Below are 20,496 nucleotides of genomic sequence, written 5' to 3' on the forward strand. Positions count from 1 at the left end.
ACTGATCAGTAATGAAAAGCTTCCACAAAAGTTAAGGCCGGGACCAAATAGCTCTAGTTGGTGACTAGTGAATCTAGCTTTGTCAGATTGGTGAATTCTACCCATCACTGAAAAAAGAACTTATAAAACAGTGGAAGAGGAAACATGACATTATTCAATGAAGTCATATTTTTCTTATTCCAAAGCCAGATAAAGACATTACAAGAAGTATAGGGTAATGTCTGTTATTAACACAGATGCAGATATTCTCAACAAAACAGTAGCAACATATTAAATGATTATGTATCATAATGAAGTGGAATTTCTCATAGGATAATTTGTGGGCTAGACATCTTCGGCAATTGGTTAAATGGTATTTATTGTAAAATTAAGAGGCTGAGTTTAAGTTTTCCTCTGTTTATTCTCACTTCTTTTCTGTTTTATCTACATTTAGTGCTTCTTAGATATTCTGGTGAGTGTTGGTAAAGGTGAGGAATAGCTAAAGTGTCTGTCCTGTTAAGGTTTACAGTGAGGTAAGGAAGACAAATTTTGAAGAAGTTGTGTAATGCATAGCATAGTGTTTATGGTAACAGTACTGTGTTACATAGTTCAAGTTACTAATGGTGTAGATGTTAAGCGTTATAGCCAGCTATGATACTTATGTGAAGTAATATAAAGTTTTAGGTAAAGTTACGGTGGTAATTATATTTCAATACATGAATATCTAGTTAACACATTACAGAATGTTAAATTTAAAGTTACACAATTTTACAGTAGACTTATATCTCAATTTTAAAAAGAAAAAAAGAAAAAGTAGTAACAAGTATATTGCACAAAGGGTGTCTTGGCTCTCGTAAGTACTACGAAATACCTTAGCATGGGAACATGACTTATTAAAATCTAGGTAAGAGGCAAGAATAATGTGTCCATAACTTGTGAAACCGGGAGACACAAGAAGGCAGCCGACTTCTGGTTTAAACTGGCAGTGCGGTTTCCTTTAAAGATTCTTTCATTAGGACACATGGTTCGGCATACTCCATCCTTGATTCCGTTTCTTTTCAGCTCAAGTGTACTTGCCTTCAAAGGACTTTCACCTCTTGATTTGCTATTTCAGAGTCCTTCTCTTTTCTTCCAAGAACCATCAGTCAGTAGCTACACATGCGCAGTAGAAGCAATAGGACAGGGGTGTAAATCTATTCCGGTGCTGGAGGCACGGAAAAGTGACGCAAGCGGCCCCAACGCCGTTTGCTTTGCGTGCAATCGCACTTCCTGGGCGACTTTGTGGAGCTCGGCGCAAATTATTGTCAGTCACGCTCAGGCTGCGATTACTTCCTCCGTTACATCCCTTGGAGAAATAGCTGTTGCGCCGCCTCCCCAGGAAAGAAGTCGCAAGCGCCGGGACGTATCAGTTACCACCATGCCAAAGAATAAAGGTAACGTGCGGCCCACTGCTCTCGGCGCAGACCTGAGACCAGGCCCAGTGACCATTCTTCCTTTCCAGTAGACCTCGCTCAGGGTAGGAGCTGAGACGTTACTTCCCTCCCAGTTTGGTCACATTGCAATGGAGCCGACGCCATTTTTGTAGGGCCTCCTGCGGGAGAATGTAGGCTTTGCTCCCGATTGGCGTCAGACTGACCGCGACGCTTTATGGACCTGTGGGGAAGACCTCGCCGAGGTGGCCAGGGTTTCCCAAGTGTAGCATTTTTGTCCATCCTGGCACTGTTCAAGAACAGTTGTGTTTCCTGCTTTTACGACTACCAGATGTGGTGTTTCTTTAAGGACACTTCAGTATTGTTGAACGTACTATCTTTTCTTGTAAACTGTAGGTGAAACCCTAATTCCCATATAGCTTCATATGTGGTGGTTGACTTTTCCTCTGGCCCTTCACATTTTAAAAATCTTTTCCAGAAGGCATTTTACATATTTACCAAAGTTTTCAGGCTTCGTTTCCTATAACGTGTACTGAAAGTAAAGGTTTCTATCTGCCCTATTCTCCTACATACACTTCACAAATGATCAGATTTAATAAGTGTACTTTGAACTCCAAGTGGGAGTACTAACCTACATAAACCACGTTTGAGGTATTCAACATCTTTCTTTATCTGGGAAATTACTTTTGATGCCGTATAACAATGCATAACGTAGTGAAACCAAATGGATTAAAAATTTTTCAGGCTCACCTACCTTTTACTATAACACAACAGTGGCAAACTGCCCTAACAGGGCAAGAGTACATTGAAGAAGATTGATATTTGCACAGTGCTCAGACAGACATTTTTAAATTCTATTTCGAAAGTGAACTTTTGTTTAACATTATTCCCGTCGGTGCCTTATTACTACTGCTTACAGCCTTTCTCCAACCTTTGAAAACGACTGCTCTTGTGGTTTACATTCAGAAATGGAAATAAAACCCCATAAAGTACACCTTCATTATTTAATAAAAAGCCTGAAAGAAAGAAAGTTAATACTATATTCAAATATTCAACTTTAGTTAAAGCAAAAATTGAAAAATGGAAGTTAACTGTGGTTTTAAATTTTTAACATGGTATGGTTATTGCAAGGAACTACATAATACTCCTGTTTCACTAATGCAAATAGCGGTTAGTACAGTTCATAATAGTCTAAGGAAATACATTTATACTGTGGAATTTGTAGAATAATCTTCAATATAACATAATTTAATAATTGAAACACAGGTTATCAAAATAAGGAATTAACCACACATGAAAATGTTCTCTAAGTCTCTATTGATATGAAAGGGATTATTTATTGACTGTAATTAAAATAGGTTATAGAAAAGAATGTTTGGAATCCTATTTTTATTTGGAAAGCAAAGACAATAAAATACTAATAGCTCAACTAATGAAATTTTTCTTCTGTGTACTTTTATGTCAGAAAAATTCAAAAACAAATGTCCAGGAAGGGTGCAGTTTTATTATATGTTAACCTAGTACACAACTAGAGAGGAACCATTGAAAAATTATACGTGTAACCAGTTAGGTAACCAAATTATATAAATTTTTAAAAATCTTAGAATTCTGTTAGTGTTGTAGTACTATTTAAATGATAATATTTTTCTCTAAGTGATTTTAAAAATTTTGTAAGCCTTATTTTAGCTTGTTTCATAATTTACTATATAAAGTACAGACTATTACACTTAATTTTTTTATTTACTTTTAAATCAACCAGGTAAAGGAGGTAAAAACCGGCGCAGGGGTAAGAATGAAAATGAATCTGAAAAAAGAGAATTGGTGTTCAAAGAGGATGGACAAGGTAAAATTTTTTAACTTACTAACATCTTTTTCTAATTAATGTGAATTTCAGCGTTTAACCTGAAAAAGAATCTTATGCATAATCCTGAGCATTTTGCTGTTCCTCATTTATAATCCCCTAACCCAATTCCCCAGAATTTGTCTACTAAATAACGAGTTTATACTACTATAAATAACGAAAGAGGATTAATTGCTGGCATTTTTGTAAATACAGTTCTCATTGTTTTGTAAAGAACAGGTTATAACTGAAAGAATTATATGATTTAGAGCAAATTAAGCCCAGAATGGCATCATTAAAAATATCATACTCTGATATTTTTGAGGAGTATATCCTGACTTTGGGCCCTCCATTCTCCAGTGATGCTAACACATAATCATAAAATGTAATAAAAATGAATTATTGATTAACCCTATTGGATTAAGGAAGGCCAAAGATACAGAAAATGAGTTTTTAAAAAAAGACTGGAAGTTATTTTTTCCATGTTAAAAACAAATTTAAACTCTTCAGAAAAATCGTATATGGGTATAACAGACTCTCATCTCTTTACCTACGTTCTTTAGTTTTTAACATTTTCTTTTTATACTTTCAATAGGTGTTTACATTTTTTTCCCTAAATTTTTAAACTTTCTTACAGACACCTTATTCCATAGTTAGAGACTTCAGCCCTGTAACACCTCAACATTATCTCGTAAGACAAGGGCTTTTTCTTTCATAATTACAGAATTATTACAAGAAATTTAACTTTAACACGCTGTTATAATTATAAAACAAACTTGCACCTTTAAAATAAGTCATGAAGATGAAGAGTACAACAGGGATTATAATCAACAGAAACAAAACAAAACAAAATTGTGTTACATAGTATTGTGTAGTGGTATCTACTATATTAGCCACTGACTGTATATGGCTATTTAAATGAAGTGAAATTCAAATTTTGAATTACCGTATTATTCAGTTCATTTATATGTTACCATCAACAGAGAAAAGTTCTATTGGATGGTTCTGATTTACTGTTATAATATATATTCACATTTCTTCAGTTGTCAGTAATTTCCAGCACCTTATAACAAAACCTTGTAGTCATGGTATGCATGCAAGCCACTAGAAAGTTGGCATTTTTATTGTATATATAAAATGTGTTGTCTGTGAAAAGACAGTTATTTAACCTTTGTATTTCTCACTTCCATTAGAAGTTTGTTTTCAGGCCAATTTTCTAATTTTTTTCATGTTTTCTTCTTTGTTGTTTTATTTTTCCCACGTTGAAGAAGTGGAAGCTCATCATGTAATCCCTAACAGTGTATTCTAATTTATCTGTCAGTGTAATTATAAATTAGTGCAGGCTCTCCTTGGGGTTAGTTCTTAATATAAACTTTAGTAGTGAGTGGGTTTTGTAGTAATTATGTTTCCTTCTCCTCACTTGCACTTCTGCCTTTGGTGTTTAAGTCTAGAAGACACTGCTTCATGTGACTAATGCTCTTATCTTACCAGTATTTTCTAGTGGCAATAGAATAAGGTGGCTTCCTAAAGAATATTGCTTTTGGAAATATTTTAAACATTTGGCATTTTATCTTGGAACATTATTCTTATTAAATAACTTTAGGATAATCACCAAGTTATTCTAAAGTAAATAAAAGCTTATTATTAATTAACTTACGGGTTTTTTACTACTAAAGTTTCTGGAGGAAAGAAGAGTCAAGATTTGACTTCTAGCCAAATGTGAGAAATTGATAAGCCAGGATTACAGTTTACATTTTAGAGTGAGCAAATTTGATATCTAAAGTAGAGCACTCAGTCATGAAGATAAAAGTGAACTGATTTACTTAAAATTAAAATGTTTGTATTAACAGAGATAGCATGTCATGGAAATGGCATTTGTAATCGTAGACAAATTCTTCTGTCGGCTTTTACTTACTCTAAAAATAAGGTGGTAAAGTATGTAAGTGTAGCTGGAAGAGGCTGTAGAAATTGTTCAACAGGGAGTTCTGTGGTTTGCTTGAGTATAATTAGAATATATCACCTATTTTAGAGTAATATATGTTAACTATATTAGAGAGATATATATGTATATATATCACCTTGGAAGAACCCTTTCTCGGTAGAATATTTAAGCTTTTTTGTTGATGAAGGCTTATCCCTTTTTAAAAAAAATTATGGTTTGATCTATGTTTACCATTAAAAATGAGGCTGTTAATTGTATGCTAATTTCAATTACGACCTTTTAACAAATATTGAACAGTATTCTATATTCTTCCCCCTCAACCCCTCAGAGTATGCTCAGGTAATTAAAATGTTGGGAAATGGAAGATTAGAAGCTATGTGTTTTGATGGTGTAAAGAGATTATGTCATATCAGAGGAAAATTGAGAAAAAAGGTAGGTATGGAGATTTGTTTCAGTTTAATACAAAATTTGCTTTTTTAAAAAAATGGCTCTGCTTTAGCTGTATATAGGCCAAGCAACTTATTTTTGTAAGTTCCCGAAGATTTCAAAGAGTAGTTTTTTAGAGGACGTTGTAATTAAGAAAAATAAAATCTTTGATGATAACTTATATAATAGAAGTTTGTGTTTTACAAAGATTTACCAGTTTCATCAATATTGTAGTTCTGCCACAAATGTTTACTCTGATTATAATATTGAGGAAACAGTCAGACAAATCCAATCTACAAAACACTTTTAAAAATTTGTCAGAAAAGAAAGAAAAAAGCTAAGAATTAACATCAAAGAAGACTAAAGAGACTGCTAATTATAGTGCATGTTCCTTGACTAGATTTTGGTTTGGGAAAAATGTTTTAGGAAAAAATTAAATTGGATTATGTTAAGTAATAGTATTTAACTCGTTGTCATAGTAGCTCAGACAGATTTATTACTCATGTTGGTTAAAAGTTCCTTCATCTCTGATTTTATAATTAAAATTTTGTTCTGTTAACATGTTGTTTTCTAAATAAATGATGGGTTTAGAGCCTATATATTTGTAGACTCGTAACAGAGTGGCTGTTAATGTTGGTGGCTGATTTTCATATATTTTGAATAATTGATTATCATTTGAGTGGATTGTGATTAAAAACCTCTGATGTCCATGTCACAAATGATGCTTCTTTTGTGATTTTTAAACTACTTAAAATTATTAATATTTTAACATCCTAAATTAGAAAATTTGAAACTAACTCAAGTGTATAGTACAGTTTTTTTCCTGGTATGCTAAAACTACATAAACTAGACGAATTTTGCTTCTATATACATGTTTATGTATAAATACACACATGAAGTGTGGTATATATATGCTGCTGTTTTTCCTTAATTCTTTATAGGAACTTTTTTCCACACTGGGTGAATTTTTTTTTGTTGGGAGAATGGTTTAACATTCTTTTTTCTTACTTGTTTTTGATTAAATGTGGTATGCAGTAAATTTTCTTTTATAGGTTTGGATAAATACCTCAGACATTATATTGGTTGGTCTTCGAGACTATCAGGTAACAAATACACTTAAAGTTATATTGTGTCCTTGTGTTTAATAAGTCATTAATGCTTAGAAGAGACAATATGGATATGTTTGATTAGTTCTAGGCATTTATGAATCCTCACCATTCTATTTTCAAAATATATTAAGGGCCAGTGGTGTTCAAGACTGTAGTACTTTCCTAATTCAGAATAATTCCCACAGAGATTAATGATACATGTATGTTATGAGAAGACTGGCTGATTCAATATTGTTCTTTATGTATAATTTTTCTTTAACTATAGTATGCAGTACATACTCTCTTACAAAGTTTGGATAGATACCAAAGATTAGTCTGTTCATATTCGTTTAAAGGCCAGTTAAATTTTAGGCATTATGCTGGGTATTCCAGGGATTATGGTTCCCAAAAATGCCTGTCTGTGAAATATTTTTTTTTTAAGTTTTCTTTATTTATTTATAGAGCGAGATAGCAAGAGAGAGCACAAGCAGGGAGAGAGAGAAGCAGCCTCCCTACTGAGCAGGGTTCAATCCCAGGACCTTGGGATCATGATCTGAGCCGAAGCAGACACTTAACTGACTGAGCCAGCCAGGGTCCCCTCAGTCTGTACAATATTGATGTGGACTAATATCTTCACTGTTCCGTGGTGCAATGAGAAGATATGTGGTTATATGGTTTTTCTCATGAAGCTAAATTGTGTTTTCTTTTTTAAAAATATTTTTTAAGTTACTTTTTCTGAAATGAAGTGATAGTCTATATGATGGTGATTTTTATTAGGGTTCTTGTCGTAACAAAAATTTAATAATGTCATGGTAGGATCTCATCATCAATTAGAAATTTTTTTATAATAATTTTTTTTATTATATTATGTTAGTCACCATACAGTACATCCCTGGTTTATGATGTAAAGTTCGATGATTCATTAGTTGTGTATAACACCCAATGCACCATGCAATATGTGCCCTCCTTACTACCCATCACCAGCCTATCCCATTCCCCCCGCCGGAGCCCTCAGTTTGTTTCTCAGAGTCCATAGCTCTCATACTTCATTCCCCCTTCTGATTCCCCCCTCTTTTTTTAAAGATTTTATTTATTTATTTTACAAAGAGAGAGACAGCCAGTGAGACCGAGAACACAAGCAGGGGGAGTGGGAGAGGAAGAAGCAGGCTCCCAGCAGAGGAGCCTAATGTGGTGCTCGATCCCAGAATGCTGGGATCACGCCCTGAGTCAAAGGCAGACGTTTAACAACTGAGCCACCCAGGCGCCCCTACCCCCCTTTCTTTATCCCTTTCTTCTCCTGCCGATCTTGCTAGTTCTTATGTTCCATAGATGAGAGAAACCATATGATAATTGTCCTTCTCTGCTTGACTTATTTCACTTAGCATTATCTCATCCAGTGCCGTCCATGTTGCAGCAAATGTTGAGAAATCGTTCTTTTTGATAGCTGAGTAACATTCCATGGTATATATGGACCACAACTTCTTAATCCAGTCACCTGTTGAAGGGCATCTCGATTCTTCCACGATTTAGCTATTGTGGACATTGCTGCTATGAACATTGGGGTGCATATGGCCCTTCTCTTCACTATGTCTGTATCTTTGGGGTAAATACCCAGTGTGCAATTGCTGGATCATAGGGTAGCTCAATTTTTAACTTTTTAGGGGACCTCCACACTGTTTTCCAGAGTGGCTGTACCAGCTTGCATTCCCACCAACAATGTAGGAGGGATCCCCTTTCTCCACATCCTCTCCAGCAATTCTTGTTTCTTGCCTTGTCAATTTTTGCCGTTCTAACTGGCGTAAGGTGGTATCTCAGTGTGGTTTTGATTTGAATTTCCCTGATGGTTAATGATTTTGAACCTTTTTTCATGTGTCTGTTAACCATTTGTATGTCTTCATTGGAAAGTGTCTGTTCATATCTTCTGCCCATTTTATGATTTGTTTCTTGTATATTGAGTTTGAGAAGTTATTTGTCGATCTCGGATACCAGTCTTTTATCTGTAGTGTCATTTTCAAATATCTTCTCCCATTCCGTGGGCTGCCTCTTAGTTTTTTTGACTGTATCCTTGGCTGTGCAGAAGCTTTTTACCTTGGCGAAGTCCCACAAGTTCATATTTTCTTCTGTTTCTCTTGCCTTTGGAGATGTGTCATGAAAAAAGTTGCTGTGGCCGATGTCAAAGAGGTTGCAGCCTATGCTCTCCTCTAGGATTTGGATGGATTCCTGTCTCACATTGAGGTCTTTCATCCATTTGGAGTTCATCTTTGATTATGGTGTGAGAGAGTGGTCAAGTTTCATTCTTTTGCATGTAGCTGTCCAATTTTCCCAGCACCATTTATTGAAGAGACTATCTTTTTTCCCCTGGATGTTTTTTCCTGCTTTGTCAAATATTAGTTGCCCAAAGAGCCGAGGGTCCATTTCTGGGTTCTCTCTTCTGTTCCTGTGGTCTACGTGTCTGGTTTTGTGCCAGTACCATGCTGTCTTTGTGATCACAGCTTTGTAGTATAGCTTGAAATCCAGCATTGTGATGCCCCCAGCTTTGTTTTTCCTTTTCAACAATTCCTTGGCAATTCGGGCCCTTTTCTGGTTCCATCAAATTTAAGAGCTGTTTGTTCCAGTTCTTTGAAAAATGTCATCGGTATTTTGATTGGGATGGCATTGAAAGTGTAGATTGCTTTGGGTAGCATGGACGTTTTGCTATGTTAATTCTTCCGATCCATGAGCATGGAATGTTTTTCCATCTTTTTGTGTCTTCTTTAATGTCTTTCAAGAGTGATTTGTAGTTTCTAGAATATAGATCCTTTATGTCTCAAGTTAAGTTAACTCCGAGATGTTGTATGATTTTTGGTGCTATTGTAAATGGAGTGGATTCCCTAATTTCTCTTTCTTCGGTCTCATTATTCGTGTATAAAAATGCAACTGATTTCTTAACATTGATTTTGTATCCCGCCACATTACTCAATAGTTCTATAACTTCTAGTAGTTTGGGGGTGGATACTTTTGGGTTTTCCATATCATGTCGTTCGCTAAGAGAGACAGTTTGACGACTTCTTTGCCGATTTGGATACTTTTTATCGCTTTTTGTTGTCTAATTGCTGTTGCAAGGACTTCTAGTACTATGTTGAATAATTATGGTGAGAGTGGGCATCCTTGTTGTGTTCCTGATCTTAAGGGAAAGGCTTCCAGCTTTTCCCCATTGAGAACGATATTCTCTGTAGGCTTTTCATAGATGGTTTTTATGAGATTGAGGAATGTACCCTCTATCCCTACACTCTGAAGGGTTTTAATCAGGAAAGGATGCTGTATTTTGTCAGATGCTTTTTGTGCATCTATTGAATCATATGATTTGTGAATTTTTGTTTCTGGATAAAATCTAAGACACTGATTGATTTGCGAATGTTGAACCACCCTTGCATCCGACGGATGAATCCCTCTTGGTCATGATGGATAATCCTTTTAATGTACTGTTGGATCTTCATATCTCTCAATAATCACTCTCAATGTAAATGGCCTAAATTCTCCCATAAAAATAATAATCCTTCCAATTCCATTGGTGTTGGTCATGTCCTCTCCTTTTTCATTCATAATTTTAATAATTTGGTTCCTTTCTCTTTTCTTTTGGATAAGTCTTGCCAGTGGTCTGTCAATTTTATTGATTTTCTCCAAGAACCAGCTTTTTTTTTTTTTTTTTAAAGATTTATTTATTTATTTACTTGACAGAGATAGAGACAGCCAGCGAGAGAGGGAACACAAGCAGGGGGAATGGGAGAGGAAGAAGCAGGCTCACAGCGGAGGAGCCTTACGTGGGGCTCAATCCCATAACGCCAGGATCACGCCCTGAGCCGAAGGCAGACGCTTAACCGCTGTGCCACCCAGGCGCCCCTCCAAGAACCAGCTTTTAGTCCTGTTGATCTGCTCTACTGTACTTCTGGTTTCTAATTCATTGATTTCTGCTCTAATCTTGATCAGCTGCTTTCTCGTGCGTGGATTAGGCCTGTCCTTCTGTTACTGATCTAGCTTCTTGAGGTAAGAATATAAAAACTGCATTTTAGATTTTTCTATTCTTTTGAGTGAGGCTTGGATGGCTATGTATTTTCCCCTTAGGCCTGCCTTTGCAGTGTCCCATAGGTTTTGGACCATTGTGTTTTCATTCTCTTTGGTCTCCATAAATTGTTTAAATTGATTTTTGATTTCCTGGTTTATTGAATTATTTGAGCAGGATGGTTCTTAGTCTCCAAGTGTTTGAGTTTCTTCCAAATTTTTCCTTGTGGTTGAGTTCCAATTTCAAATCATCGTGGTCTGAGAATATGCATGGGATAATTTCAGTCTTTTGGTATCGGTTGAGACCTGTTTTGTGACCCAGAAGATGGTCTATTCTGGAGAATGTTCCATGGACATTAGAATAGAATGAGTATTCTTTGGTTCTGGGGTGTAGTGTTCTGTATGTATCTATGAGGTCCAATTCGTCTAGTATGGCATTCAAAGCTCTTGTTTCTTTGTTGATTTTCTGCTTAGGTGATCTGTCTGTTGCTGATAGTGGAGTGTTGAGGTCCCCTACTATTAACGTATTTTTATCTATATGTCTCTTTATTCTGGTTAAGAGTTGGCTTGTATATCTTGCTGCTTCCCTGTTGGGAGCTTAGATATTTATAATTGTCATATCCACTTGTTGGATACATCCTTTAAGAATAATATAGTGTCTTTCTGTATCTGTAACTACATTCTTTAGTTTAAAATCTAATCTGTCTGATATGAGAATTGCTACCCCAGCTTTCTTTTGAGGTCCATTGGCGTGAAAGATGGTATTCCATCCCTTCACTTTCAGTCTGAATCTATCTTTAGGTTCAAAATGAGTCTCATGTAGACAGTAAATGGATGGATCATGTCTTTTTATCCAATCTGCAACCCTGTGGCACTTTATGGGAGCATTTAGGCCATTTATATTGAGAGTGATTATTGAGAGATATGATTTTAATGATGTCATGTTGCCAGTAAAGTCTTTGTTTCTATAGCTTGTAACTTTCTGTTCTGTATCCCTCTTGGGGCCTTTTTCCTTTTATAGGACCCCCCATAATATCTCCTGTAGGGCTGATTTCGTGGTTACGAAATTGGTCAATGACTGGCGATTCTGGAAGGTCTTTATCTCTCCATCAATTCTGAATGACAGCCTTGCTGGATAAAGGATCCTTGGCTGCATGTTTTTCTCTGAAAGAGCTTTGAAAATGCCCCCCCCCCAACCCTTTCTCTCATTCCAGGTCTGTGTGGACAGGTCTGACGTCATCGTGATACCTTTGCCTTTGTACGTGAGAAACTTCTTTGCCCTGGCCGCTTTCAATACTGTATTCTTGGATCCAATATTTGCGAAATGCACTATGACGTGATGTGGTGTAGGTTTGTCGTGGTTGAGCTTAGGAGGGGTCCTCTCTGCCTCTTGAACACGAACGCTTGTTTGCTTTGCTAAATCAGGGAAGTTTTCAGCTACAATGTGTTCAAATATCTCTTTTAGACCTCTGTTTTTTTCCACCCCCTTGGGGATGCCGATGATTCTGACATTGGATCGTTTCATTGACTCAGTAATCTCCCGTAACCTACATTCGTGGGCGTGGATTTTTTTAAGTCCAGCTTCTATTTTCGCTTTCTCTTCTACTAACTCATCCTCCAATTCGCTGATACGTTCTTCTGCCTCATTCACCCTGGCCGTCAGAGCCTCTAGTTTTGACTGCATTTGGCACATAGAATTTTTAGTTTCTGCCAGATTCACTCTCATTTCCACCCTTAGAGATTCTATATTCTCATTAACATTTTCGTTAATACTTTTTTCAAGTCTACACATCATCTTGACCATTGTTACTCTGAATTCCATTTCTGATAATTTGTTATATCCATATCCATTAGTTCTGTGGCAGAGTCCACAGACTCACTATCTTTTCTTTGTTAGGGGGGATTTCTCCTTCTTGTCATTCTGATGAGGAGAGGTTGCGGGGTTGTCCAAAGCCGAAATTATTGACCAGGACCCAGGCCTTGCGCCCTTGTTTTATAGGGATCTTAGGGATGTGGGCTTCTTGATTTTTCAGCCTGCCTTCTGGGGGAGGGCCCTGCCACACCGATACTCAGGCAACTCTGTTTGGGTAGAGTCTCCCTGTCCCCTGCGAGGGAGGATGAGAATGGGCACACTGTGAGCCGGTATTTCCAGGCTTTTGTTCTCTGGCATTTTCCTCTGGTGGTTTGCTGTGTCTCTTCTGAGAGTCAGAGCAGCAGTGGCCAAATCCCAGCCTCTGTCTCAGAACAGAGGGATCACAGTCTGCTCTCCATTGAGCTCTTCTGGCCATTTTAACTCTGTTTCTGTTGGTGCTGCTACAGCCTACAGCGTCCAGGGATGTGCACTCCACAGCTGGCGTCCCAGCCCTCACTTCCAGGGCCGGCACCTCTCTGTCCTTTGTGTTTCTAACACCGCCAGCCTCCAGCCACGCCCGCGCGCTCCGGAGCTCTGTTTCAGTGTGGTTTGCACACACTCCGGAGCTCCGGTTTTCAGACTGGTCGCGCGCATTCCCTGGCTCACAGTCTCAGTCTGCTCTCTCGCGCATGCAGGTCCACAAGTCCACCCGCTCCCCCGTGCAGGTGGCTACCGCTTCCCGGTGCCTGAACGCGGCAGCTCCTTCCCCCTTCCATTTAGCTTCCGATATCTGTGCGTGGTTTCACGGCCCCCCGTTTCGTACCTCAATACTCAGTGCTGGAGATGTTTATTTGTAGAGATCCAGATGTATTTTCCTGCGTTTCAGGCTGATTCCATGGTTGTTCAGAATGGTCTGGTACCTATCTAGCTAGACTCAGGGGACCAGCTGAAAAAGGGGACCCCTACTCCTCCGCCATCTTAACTCCTCCCCCCTCAATTAGTGTTTTTTGTTTTTAAATTTAAAGTTCTTGAAATCCATGTCTGAGAAATCCTGTTTTGGGGAGCAGCTGAATAAGTTAAACCTTTAATCTCCAAAAGGTTTACAATATGACTGTGGAAGGAATAGACATGAACTCAGTAGTTAAATTGCAAATTTGTGTATATATGTTATAAATTTGATATGAGCACTTAGAAAATTCATAATATTTACCCTATATAATATCATCCTTCAGATCTTACACAAACTGACTAATCCATGAGCTTTCTACCTATTGGAACTCATAACCACATATTCAATCAAATTGTGAGCAAAAGTTTGCTGTATTTTTTTATGCTGTTATTTTGTCGAACTTTGTGTAGATACCTTTTAGGTCCAGTTGTTTATAACGTTTCAGTCTTGTATTTTGTTGTTGCTCTTTTGAATAAGTCTGTTCATTATGGAAAGAGACATACTGAAGGCAGTTCTTCTAGTTTCATGTCTAGAATTTCTGTTAAAAAATGATCAATTGCTATTGACTTTTTTTGGTTTAGTGAGACATTCTTCTGATATCTTTAATATTTTTAGACATAGTTTCTTTAAATATACTTACAAAAGCTGAGGTAAAATCTTCAAGTTCAATTTCTGGATTTTCTCAAAACTGTTTTTGTTGAATGCTTCTTTTCTTGTGCATGGGCCATACTTTACTGTTTTTTTGTTTTGGTTCGTTTTGTTTTTTTGTGGATGTCATAATTGTTTTGTTGAAAACTAGCAATTGCAAACGCAATGTGGCAAGACTGGAAATCAGATTCCCTCTCCCAGCAGTTTGTTCTTGCTGTTGTTCATTTAGTGACTTTCCTGAACATGTTTTTTCCTAATGTGTGGCTGTTGAATTGTTAGCTTAGTGGACAGCTTGTGTTTGGGATGAGATTTACTTGAAACCAATAATCTTCCCAGGCTTTGTGTATAGACTGTATTTAACATTCAGGCTATTGACAACTCTGCCTTAATTTTTATATTGATACTTGTACAGAATTTCAAGGTCAGTCAAATCTGGGAGATTGGGACCTCTCTAGGTCTTTCTTAAGCACGTACACAGCCCTGGGCATGTGCTTGATGTGGTTTCTCAGGAATATGTTGGACTTGCCAGCTCTTTCAGACGTGCCTTCCAAAGCTTTTCCCCTTAAGTTTATTGGTCTCTTGGTTTTGTTTGCCTTTACTGTAACCACTTAAAGCCATTGCACTATTATAAAATTGCCACTGATTCCTTCTCAGTAAAAGTCCCCAGAGTAAAATAATAATAGTGACTAAGCTCTTGATAATAAAATTAAGAAAAGGTCTATAAGTGGGAATTTCTGGGAACTACTAGTTCTCTAACAAATGTTGTTTTTAAGGCTCTTCAGACAGGTTCTGCCTTTCCAGGGGCTGCTCACATACTGGTTTTCATCGTTACGAGAACTTGGGTGAAGGGATGGGAATGGAGCAAGGTAAACTAAAGTTCATTTGCACTTGCTTGCAGTTAACTCTCAGATTATTGCAAGCATTGGATAATTTCTGTATTCTGATAAAATGGATTTTGACACTTTTTGCTAGTATTCCCTGGTATTATGAAGAGCAGATTTAGGAAGTTCTTAATCCACCATTCCTGCCAGTGTCATTGTTCTTTGTATCTGTCTCCCCCAAGCTTTACTGGAATATAATTGACATATAATATTATACAGTGTGACAACTTGATACTTTTATATATTGCAAAATGATTCCCACTTTAGCATTAACATCACTGTTCTGCGATATAATTATTTTTTTTTTGTGGTTAGAAAATTTAAGTTCTGTTTTCTAAAAATATTTAAATATGTTACTATATTTAGTTCAGTTAGTTAACATGCTATACATTTGATGTCCAGAACTGAGTCATTTTGTAACTGGAAGTTTGTAGCCTTTGACCAGTATCTCCTGATTTCACCTGGCAACTACCACTTTATGCTATGTGTCGGTGCTTTTTGCTTTTTTGCATTCTACATTTAAGTAAGGTCATACGGTATTTCTCTATCTGATGTAGTTCACTTAGCCTAATGTCCTGAGGGTTCATCTGTGTTGTAAGAAATAACAAAGATTTCCTTCTTTTTCATGGCTAAATAATTTTCTTCTGTTCGTGTGTATGTGATGTCTTTATCCATTCATCTGTTGATGGACACTTAGATTGCTTTGTGTCTTGGCTGTGGTATACATGGGTGCATATAACTCTTTGAGATCTTTTTATTTATTGTTTCTTTTGGATATATATGCCTGGAAGTGGGATTGCTGGATCATATGGAAGTTCTGTTTTAAATTTTTTGAGGAATTTCATACTGTGTTCAGTGGTAGCTCTACCAATTTACATTCCCATCAGCAGTGCACAACGGTTTTCTTTTCTCTTTTTTGGCCTGCATCTGTTACCTTATCTTTTTGGTGAAAGCGATTTTAAGAAGTACAAGGTGACATTTCACTGTGGTTTTGATTTGCATCTTCATGATGTTGACTACCTTTTTATTTACTTGTTACCATTTGGATATCTTTGAAAAACTGTCTTCAAGTCCTTTGCCTACTTTCTAGTAGAAGTTAATCATTTTTTCTGCTCTTGAGAGGTCTTTATTTTGTCTGCTTATCAGATAAATGGTTTGCAATATATTTTCTCTCATTCTGTAGATTACCTCTTCATGTTTGTTGACTATTTCCTTTGCAGTGCAGAAGCTTTTTAGTTTGATGTAGTCCCACTAGTTTATTTTTACTTTTGTTGTTTGTGTCTTTGCTGTCACTAAAAAAAAAAAAATTGCCGACGCCAGTGTCAAGGAGCTTTTCCCTATGTTTTCATCCATTAGTTTTACAGTTCCAGGCATGTTTTAGTCTTTTCTTTGATCCATTTTGAGTTATTTTTTGTTAGCGGTGTAAGAATCTCCTAATGCCATTTATCAAGGAACCTATCCTTTCCCATTTGAGTGTCCTTGGTTCTCTTGCCAAATACTGGTTGACTTGATATGTGAAGACTTATTTCTGGGCTGTCAATTCTGTTCTGTTGATCTCTGCGTCTGTTTTAATGCTTACCATACTCTTTATTAGTATAGCTTTGTAGTACAGTTTGAAATCAGGATGTATGATGCCTCTAGCTTTGCTATTGAGATTGCTCTGGCTGTTTGTAGTCTTTGTGATTCTATATAAATTTTAGAGTTTTTCTCTTTGTGTAAATAATTCATTAGAATTTTGATAGTAATTACATTGAATCTGTAGATTGCTTTCGATAGTATAAACAATATTAATATCCTAGTTCAGGAACATGTGATATATTTCCATTTATTTGTGTCTTCAGTTTTTCTTAATTAATACCTTATAGTTTCCAGTGTATGCTCTTGTACATCATTGCTTTAAATTTGCTCTTTTTAAAAATTTTTTTTGAATATTTTTAATTTTATTTAAATTCCAGTTAATTTAGTACAGTATAATATTAGTTTCGCGTATACAATGTAGTGATTCAGCATTTCCATATATCACACCGTACTCATCACAAGTGCACTTCTAATCACTATCACCTACTTAACCCATCCCTCCACCTGTATCCTCTTGGTAACCATCAGTTTGTTCTCTAATTATGGGTCCCTTTCTTTGTCTCTCTCTCTTTTGTTTCCCTTTGCTCATTCATTTAGTTTTTTAAATTCCACTTATTAGTGAAATCATATGGTATTTGTCTTTTGTGATAGACTTATTTCACTTAGCATAATACCCTCTAGTTCCATCCACATTGTTGCAAATGGCAAGATTTCATTCTTTTTGATGGCTAAATAATATTCCATTGTGTGTATATACCACATCTTCTTTATCCATTCATCAGTTGGTACACACTTGGGCTCTTTCCATAGTTTGGCTATTTTAGATAATGCTGCTTTAAACTTTGGGGTACATGTATCCCCTTGAATTCGTATTTTTGGGTAAAATACTGGTGCAATTGCTGGGCTGTAGGGTAGCTCTATTTTTCACTTTTTGAGGAACCTCCATACTGTTTTCCAAGGTGGCTGCACCAGTTTGCATTCCCACCAGCAGTGCAGGAGGTTTTCCCTTTCTCTGCATCCTCACCAACATCTGTTGTTTCCTGTTTTGTTAATTTATTTCAGTGGAGTTTTGATTACACCTCCCTGATGTTGAATGATGTTGAGCATCTTTGCATGTGTGTGTTAGTCATCTGCATATCTTCTGTGGAGAAATAACTATTTGTATCTTGTGCCCATTTTTTTTATTATTATTTTTATTTATTTGACAGGGAGCACAAGCAGGGGGAATGGGAGAGGGAGAAGCAGACTCCGTGCTGAGCTGGGAACCCCACACCAGGCTCAGTCCCATGACCCTGAGATCATGGACCTGAGCCGATGTCAAATGCTTAATCAACTGAGCCACCAAGGCACTCCATCTTCTGCCCATTTTTTAAATGGATTGTTTTTGCATGTTTTATAATTTGTAAGTTCTTTATGTATTTTGGGTACTAACCCTTTATCAGAAATGTCCTTTATAGATATTTTCTCCCACTACAAACGTTGCCTTTTGGTTTTGTTGATTGTTTCCTTTGATCTTCAGAAGCTTTCTATTTTCATGTAGTCCTGATAGTTTATTTTTGCTTTTTGTTTCCCTTGAATCAAGAGACATAGCTAGTAAGAAGTTGCTGTGGCTCATATCAAAAAAGTTACTGCCTATGCTTTTTTTTAAGGATTTTTATGGTTTCAGGTCTCATAGTTAAGTCTTTTATCCATTTTGAATGTATCTTTGTGTATGGTGTAAGAGAAGGGTCAAGTTTCATTCTTCTGCATGTGGCTGTCCAGTTTTCCTAACACCATTTGTTGAAGAGACTGTCTTTTTTTCTATTGGATCGTCTTTCCTCCTTTGTCGATGATTAGCTGACCATAGAGTTGAGGGTCTTTTTCTGGGTTCTCTCTTCTCGTCCATTGATCTGTCTGTTTTTGTGCTAGTACCATACTGTCTTGATGACTACAGCTTTGTAATAGAGCTTGAAGTCTGGTGCTATTTGTGATGCCCCCAGCTTTGGTTTTGCTCTTCTGTTTCAAGGTGGCTTTGGTATTTGGAGTTTTTTGTGGTTCCACATAGATTTTAGGATCATTTGTTCTAGTTCGGTGAAAAATGCTGTTCGTATTTTGATGTGGATTGCATTATATGTGTAGATGTTTTTTGGTAGGATAAAGATATTTGGCCCATATTTGTTCTTACATTCCATGATCATGGAATGCCTTTCCATTTCTTTGTGTCCTCTTCATTTCCTTTGATCAGTGTTTTATAGTTTTCAGAGTACATATTTTTTACCTTTTTTATTAGGTTTATTCCTAGGTATCTTGAGTATTGGTGCAATTATAAATAGGATCGATTTCTTGATTTCTCTTTCTGCTGCCTTACTATTGGTGTATAGAAATGCAACAGACTTCTCTGTATTGATTTTGTATTCTCTGACTTCACTGAATTTGAGACTCAGTTCTGGCAGGTTTTTGGTAGTGGCTTTTGGGTTTTGTACATAGAGTACCATGTCATCTGCAGATAGTGAAAGTTTGACTTCTTCCTTGCTCATTTGGTTGCCTTTTATTTCTTTTTGTTGTCTGATTGCTGAGGCTAGGACTTCCACTGTTGTGTTAAATAGGAATGGTGAGAGTGGACATCCTTGTCTTCTTCCTGGTTGTAGGGGAAAAGCTCTCAGTTTTTTCCCCATTGAAAAAGATATTGGCTGTGGGTCTTTCATAGGTGGCTTTTATGATGCTGATGTATGTTCTCTCCAAATCTGTTTTTTTGAGGGTTTTTATCAAAAATGGATGCTGTACTTTGCCATATGCTTTTTCTGCATCTATTGAAATGATAGTATGGCTCTTATCCTTTCTTTTATTAATGTGGTGTATCACATTGATTAATTTGCAGATATTGAACCCTTGGCTAACTGTATTCTTAGGAGTGACTTGAGTGGCTCGATTGGTAGAGTGTCTGACTCTTGATGTCAGCATTGTGAGCTCAAGCCTGATGTTGGGTGTTGAGAGTAGTTTACAAATAAAATCTTTAAAAAAAAATAATCTTAAGTATTTTGGTTTTGATGCTATTGTAAATGGGATTGTTTTCCTGTATACTTTTTCAGATAGTTTATTGCTAGTTTGTAGAGACACAGATTTTCATATTTTGATTTTGTATCCTGATACTTACTGAATTCATTTTTTGTATCAACTTTTATAGACTGAATCTGATCATGCATTGATTCTTTTTTTAATATTGTCTAATAAAAACTTGTGATCGCTTGTTAAAAATATATCATTTTTATGCCCATTATCTTATTTTAACTTCATATGAACTCCAAAAGTGGTGAAAGAATAGTTACTAAATTTCCTTTATGGACAATGAAACCAGAATTCTTAAAGGATTAATATCCTAATAAGAAAGTAATAGCCAAGGTCTGGGGTAGCTGGCTATTCTGATCTTAATCTTTTGTGAGTAATTTTGTAATGTTGCTATTCAGTTGTCCATATTACAGTATCACCACCACCATGTGCAAAGCGTGTTAGAAATGCAGATTATTAGCCCAGTCTTCTATCTGCTGACTCCAGATTGTAATTTTAAGAAAATTCCTATGTGTTTTGTATGCCCTTTGCAGTTTGTGAAGTGTTGGTTTATAGCATACTGCAGTTGCAGCACTGTGATCATTTTAATCGCCTTTCTTAGGCGCTTTTTTTAGGTTAATTACAAGCCTCCAAACTCTAAATGCTTCAGATTGTTTAGAATGGTGAAGTATGATTTAAAAAATGCACTACAGTTATCGGGGATATTTGCATCAGAAGCAACCAAAAGAATTTTTTAAATACAGAATTCTGGATATCACCTCAGGTTTGTCAATCTTTAGGAGTCATAGGTATCTTTTGAA

General features: G+C 36.5%; 1 protein-coding gene across 4 annotated transcripts in view; it reads left to right on the top strand.

The window, feature by feature from the left end:
* The first annotated feature begins 1,234 nt into the window (after positions 1–1,234).
* Positions 1,235–20,496, top strand: part of LOC123788661 (eukaryotic translation initiation factor 1A, X-chromosomal) — a 93,874-nt gene continuing 74,612 nt past the window's right edge. For 2 of the 4 annotated variants that reach the window (XM_087859334.1, XM_087859333.1), the window contains exons 1-4: positions 1,239–1,412; positions 3,169–3,252; positions 5,520–5,623; positions 6,670–6,720. In XM_087859334.1, the coding sequence (XP_087715460.1) occupies positions 1,397–1,412; positions 3,169–3,252; positions 5,520–5,623; positions 6,670–6,720 (255 nt within the window). In that variant the 5' untranslated portion in view covers positions 1,239–1,396. Of the gene's footprint in view, positions 1,413–3,168; positions 3,253–5,519; positions 5,624–6,669; positions 6,721–20,496 lie in introns of all 4 variants that reach the window. The other 2 variants (XM_087859332.1, XM_087859335.1) reach the window with 2 other exon arrangements.

This window comes from Ursus americanus, chromosome 37 (assembly GCF_024610735.1).
Source record: "Ursus americanus isolate L20-20 chromosome 37, mUrsAme1.1.p, whole genome shotgun sequence".
Taxonomy (NCBI): Eukaryota; Metazoa; Chordata; class Mammalia; order Carnivora; family Ursidae; genus Ursus; species Ursus americanus.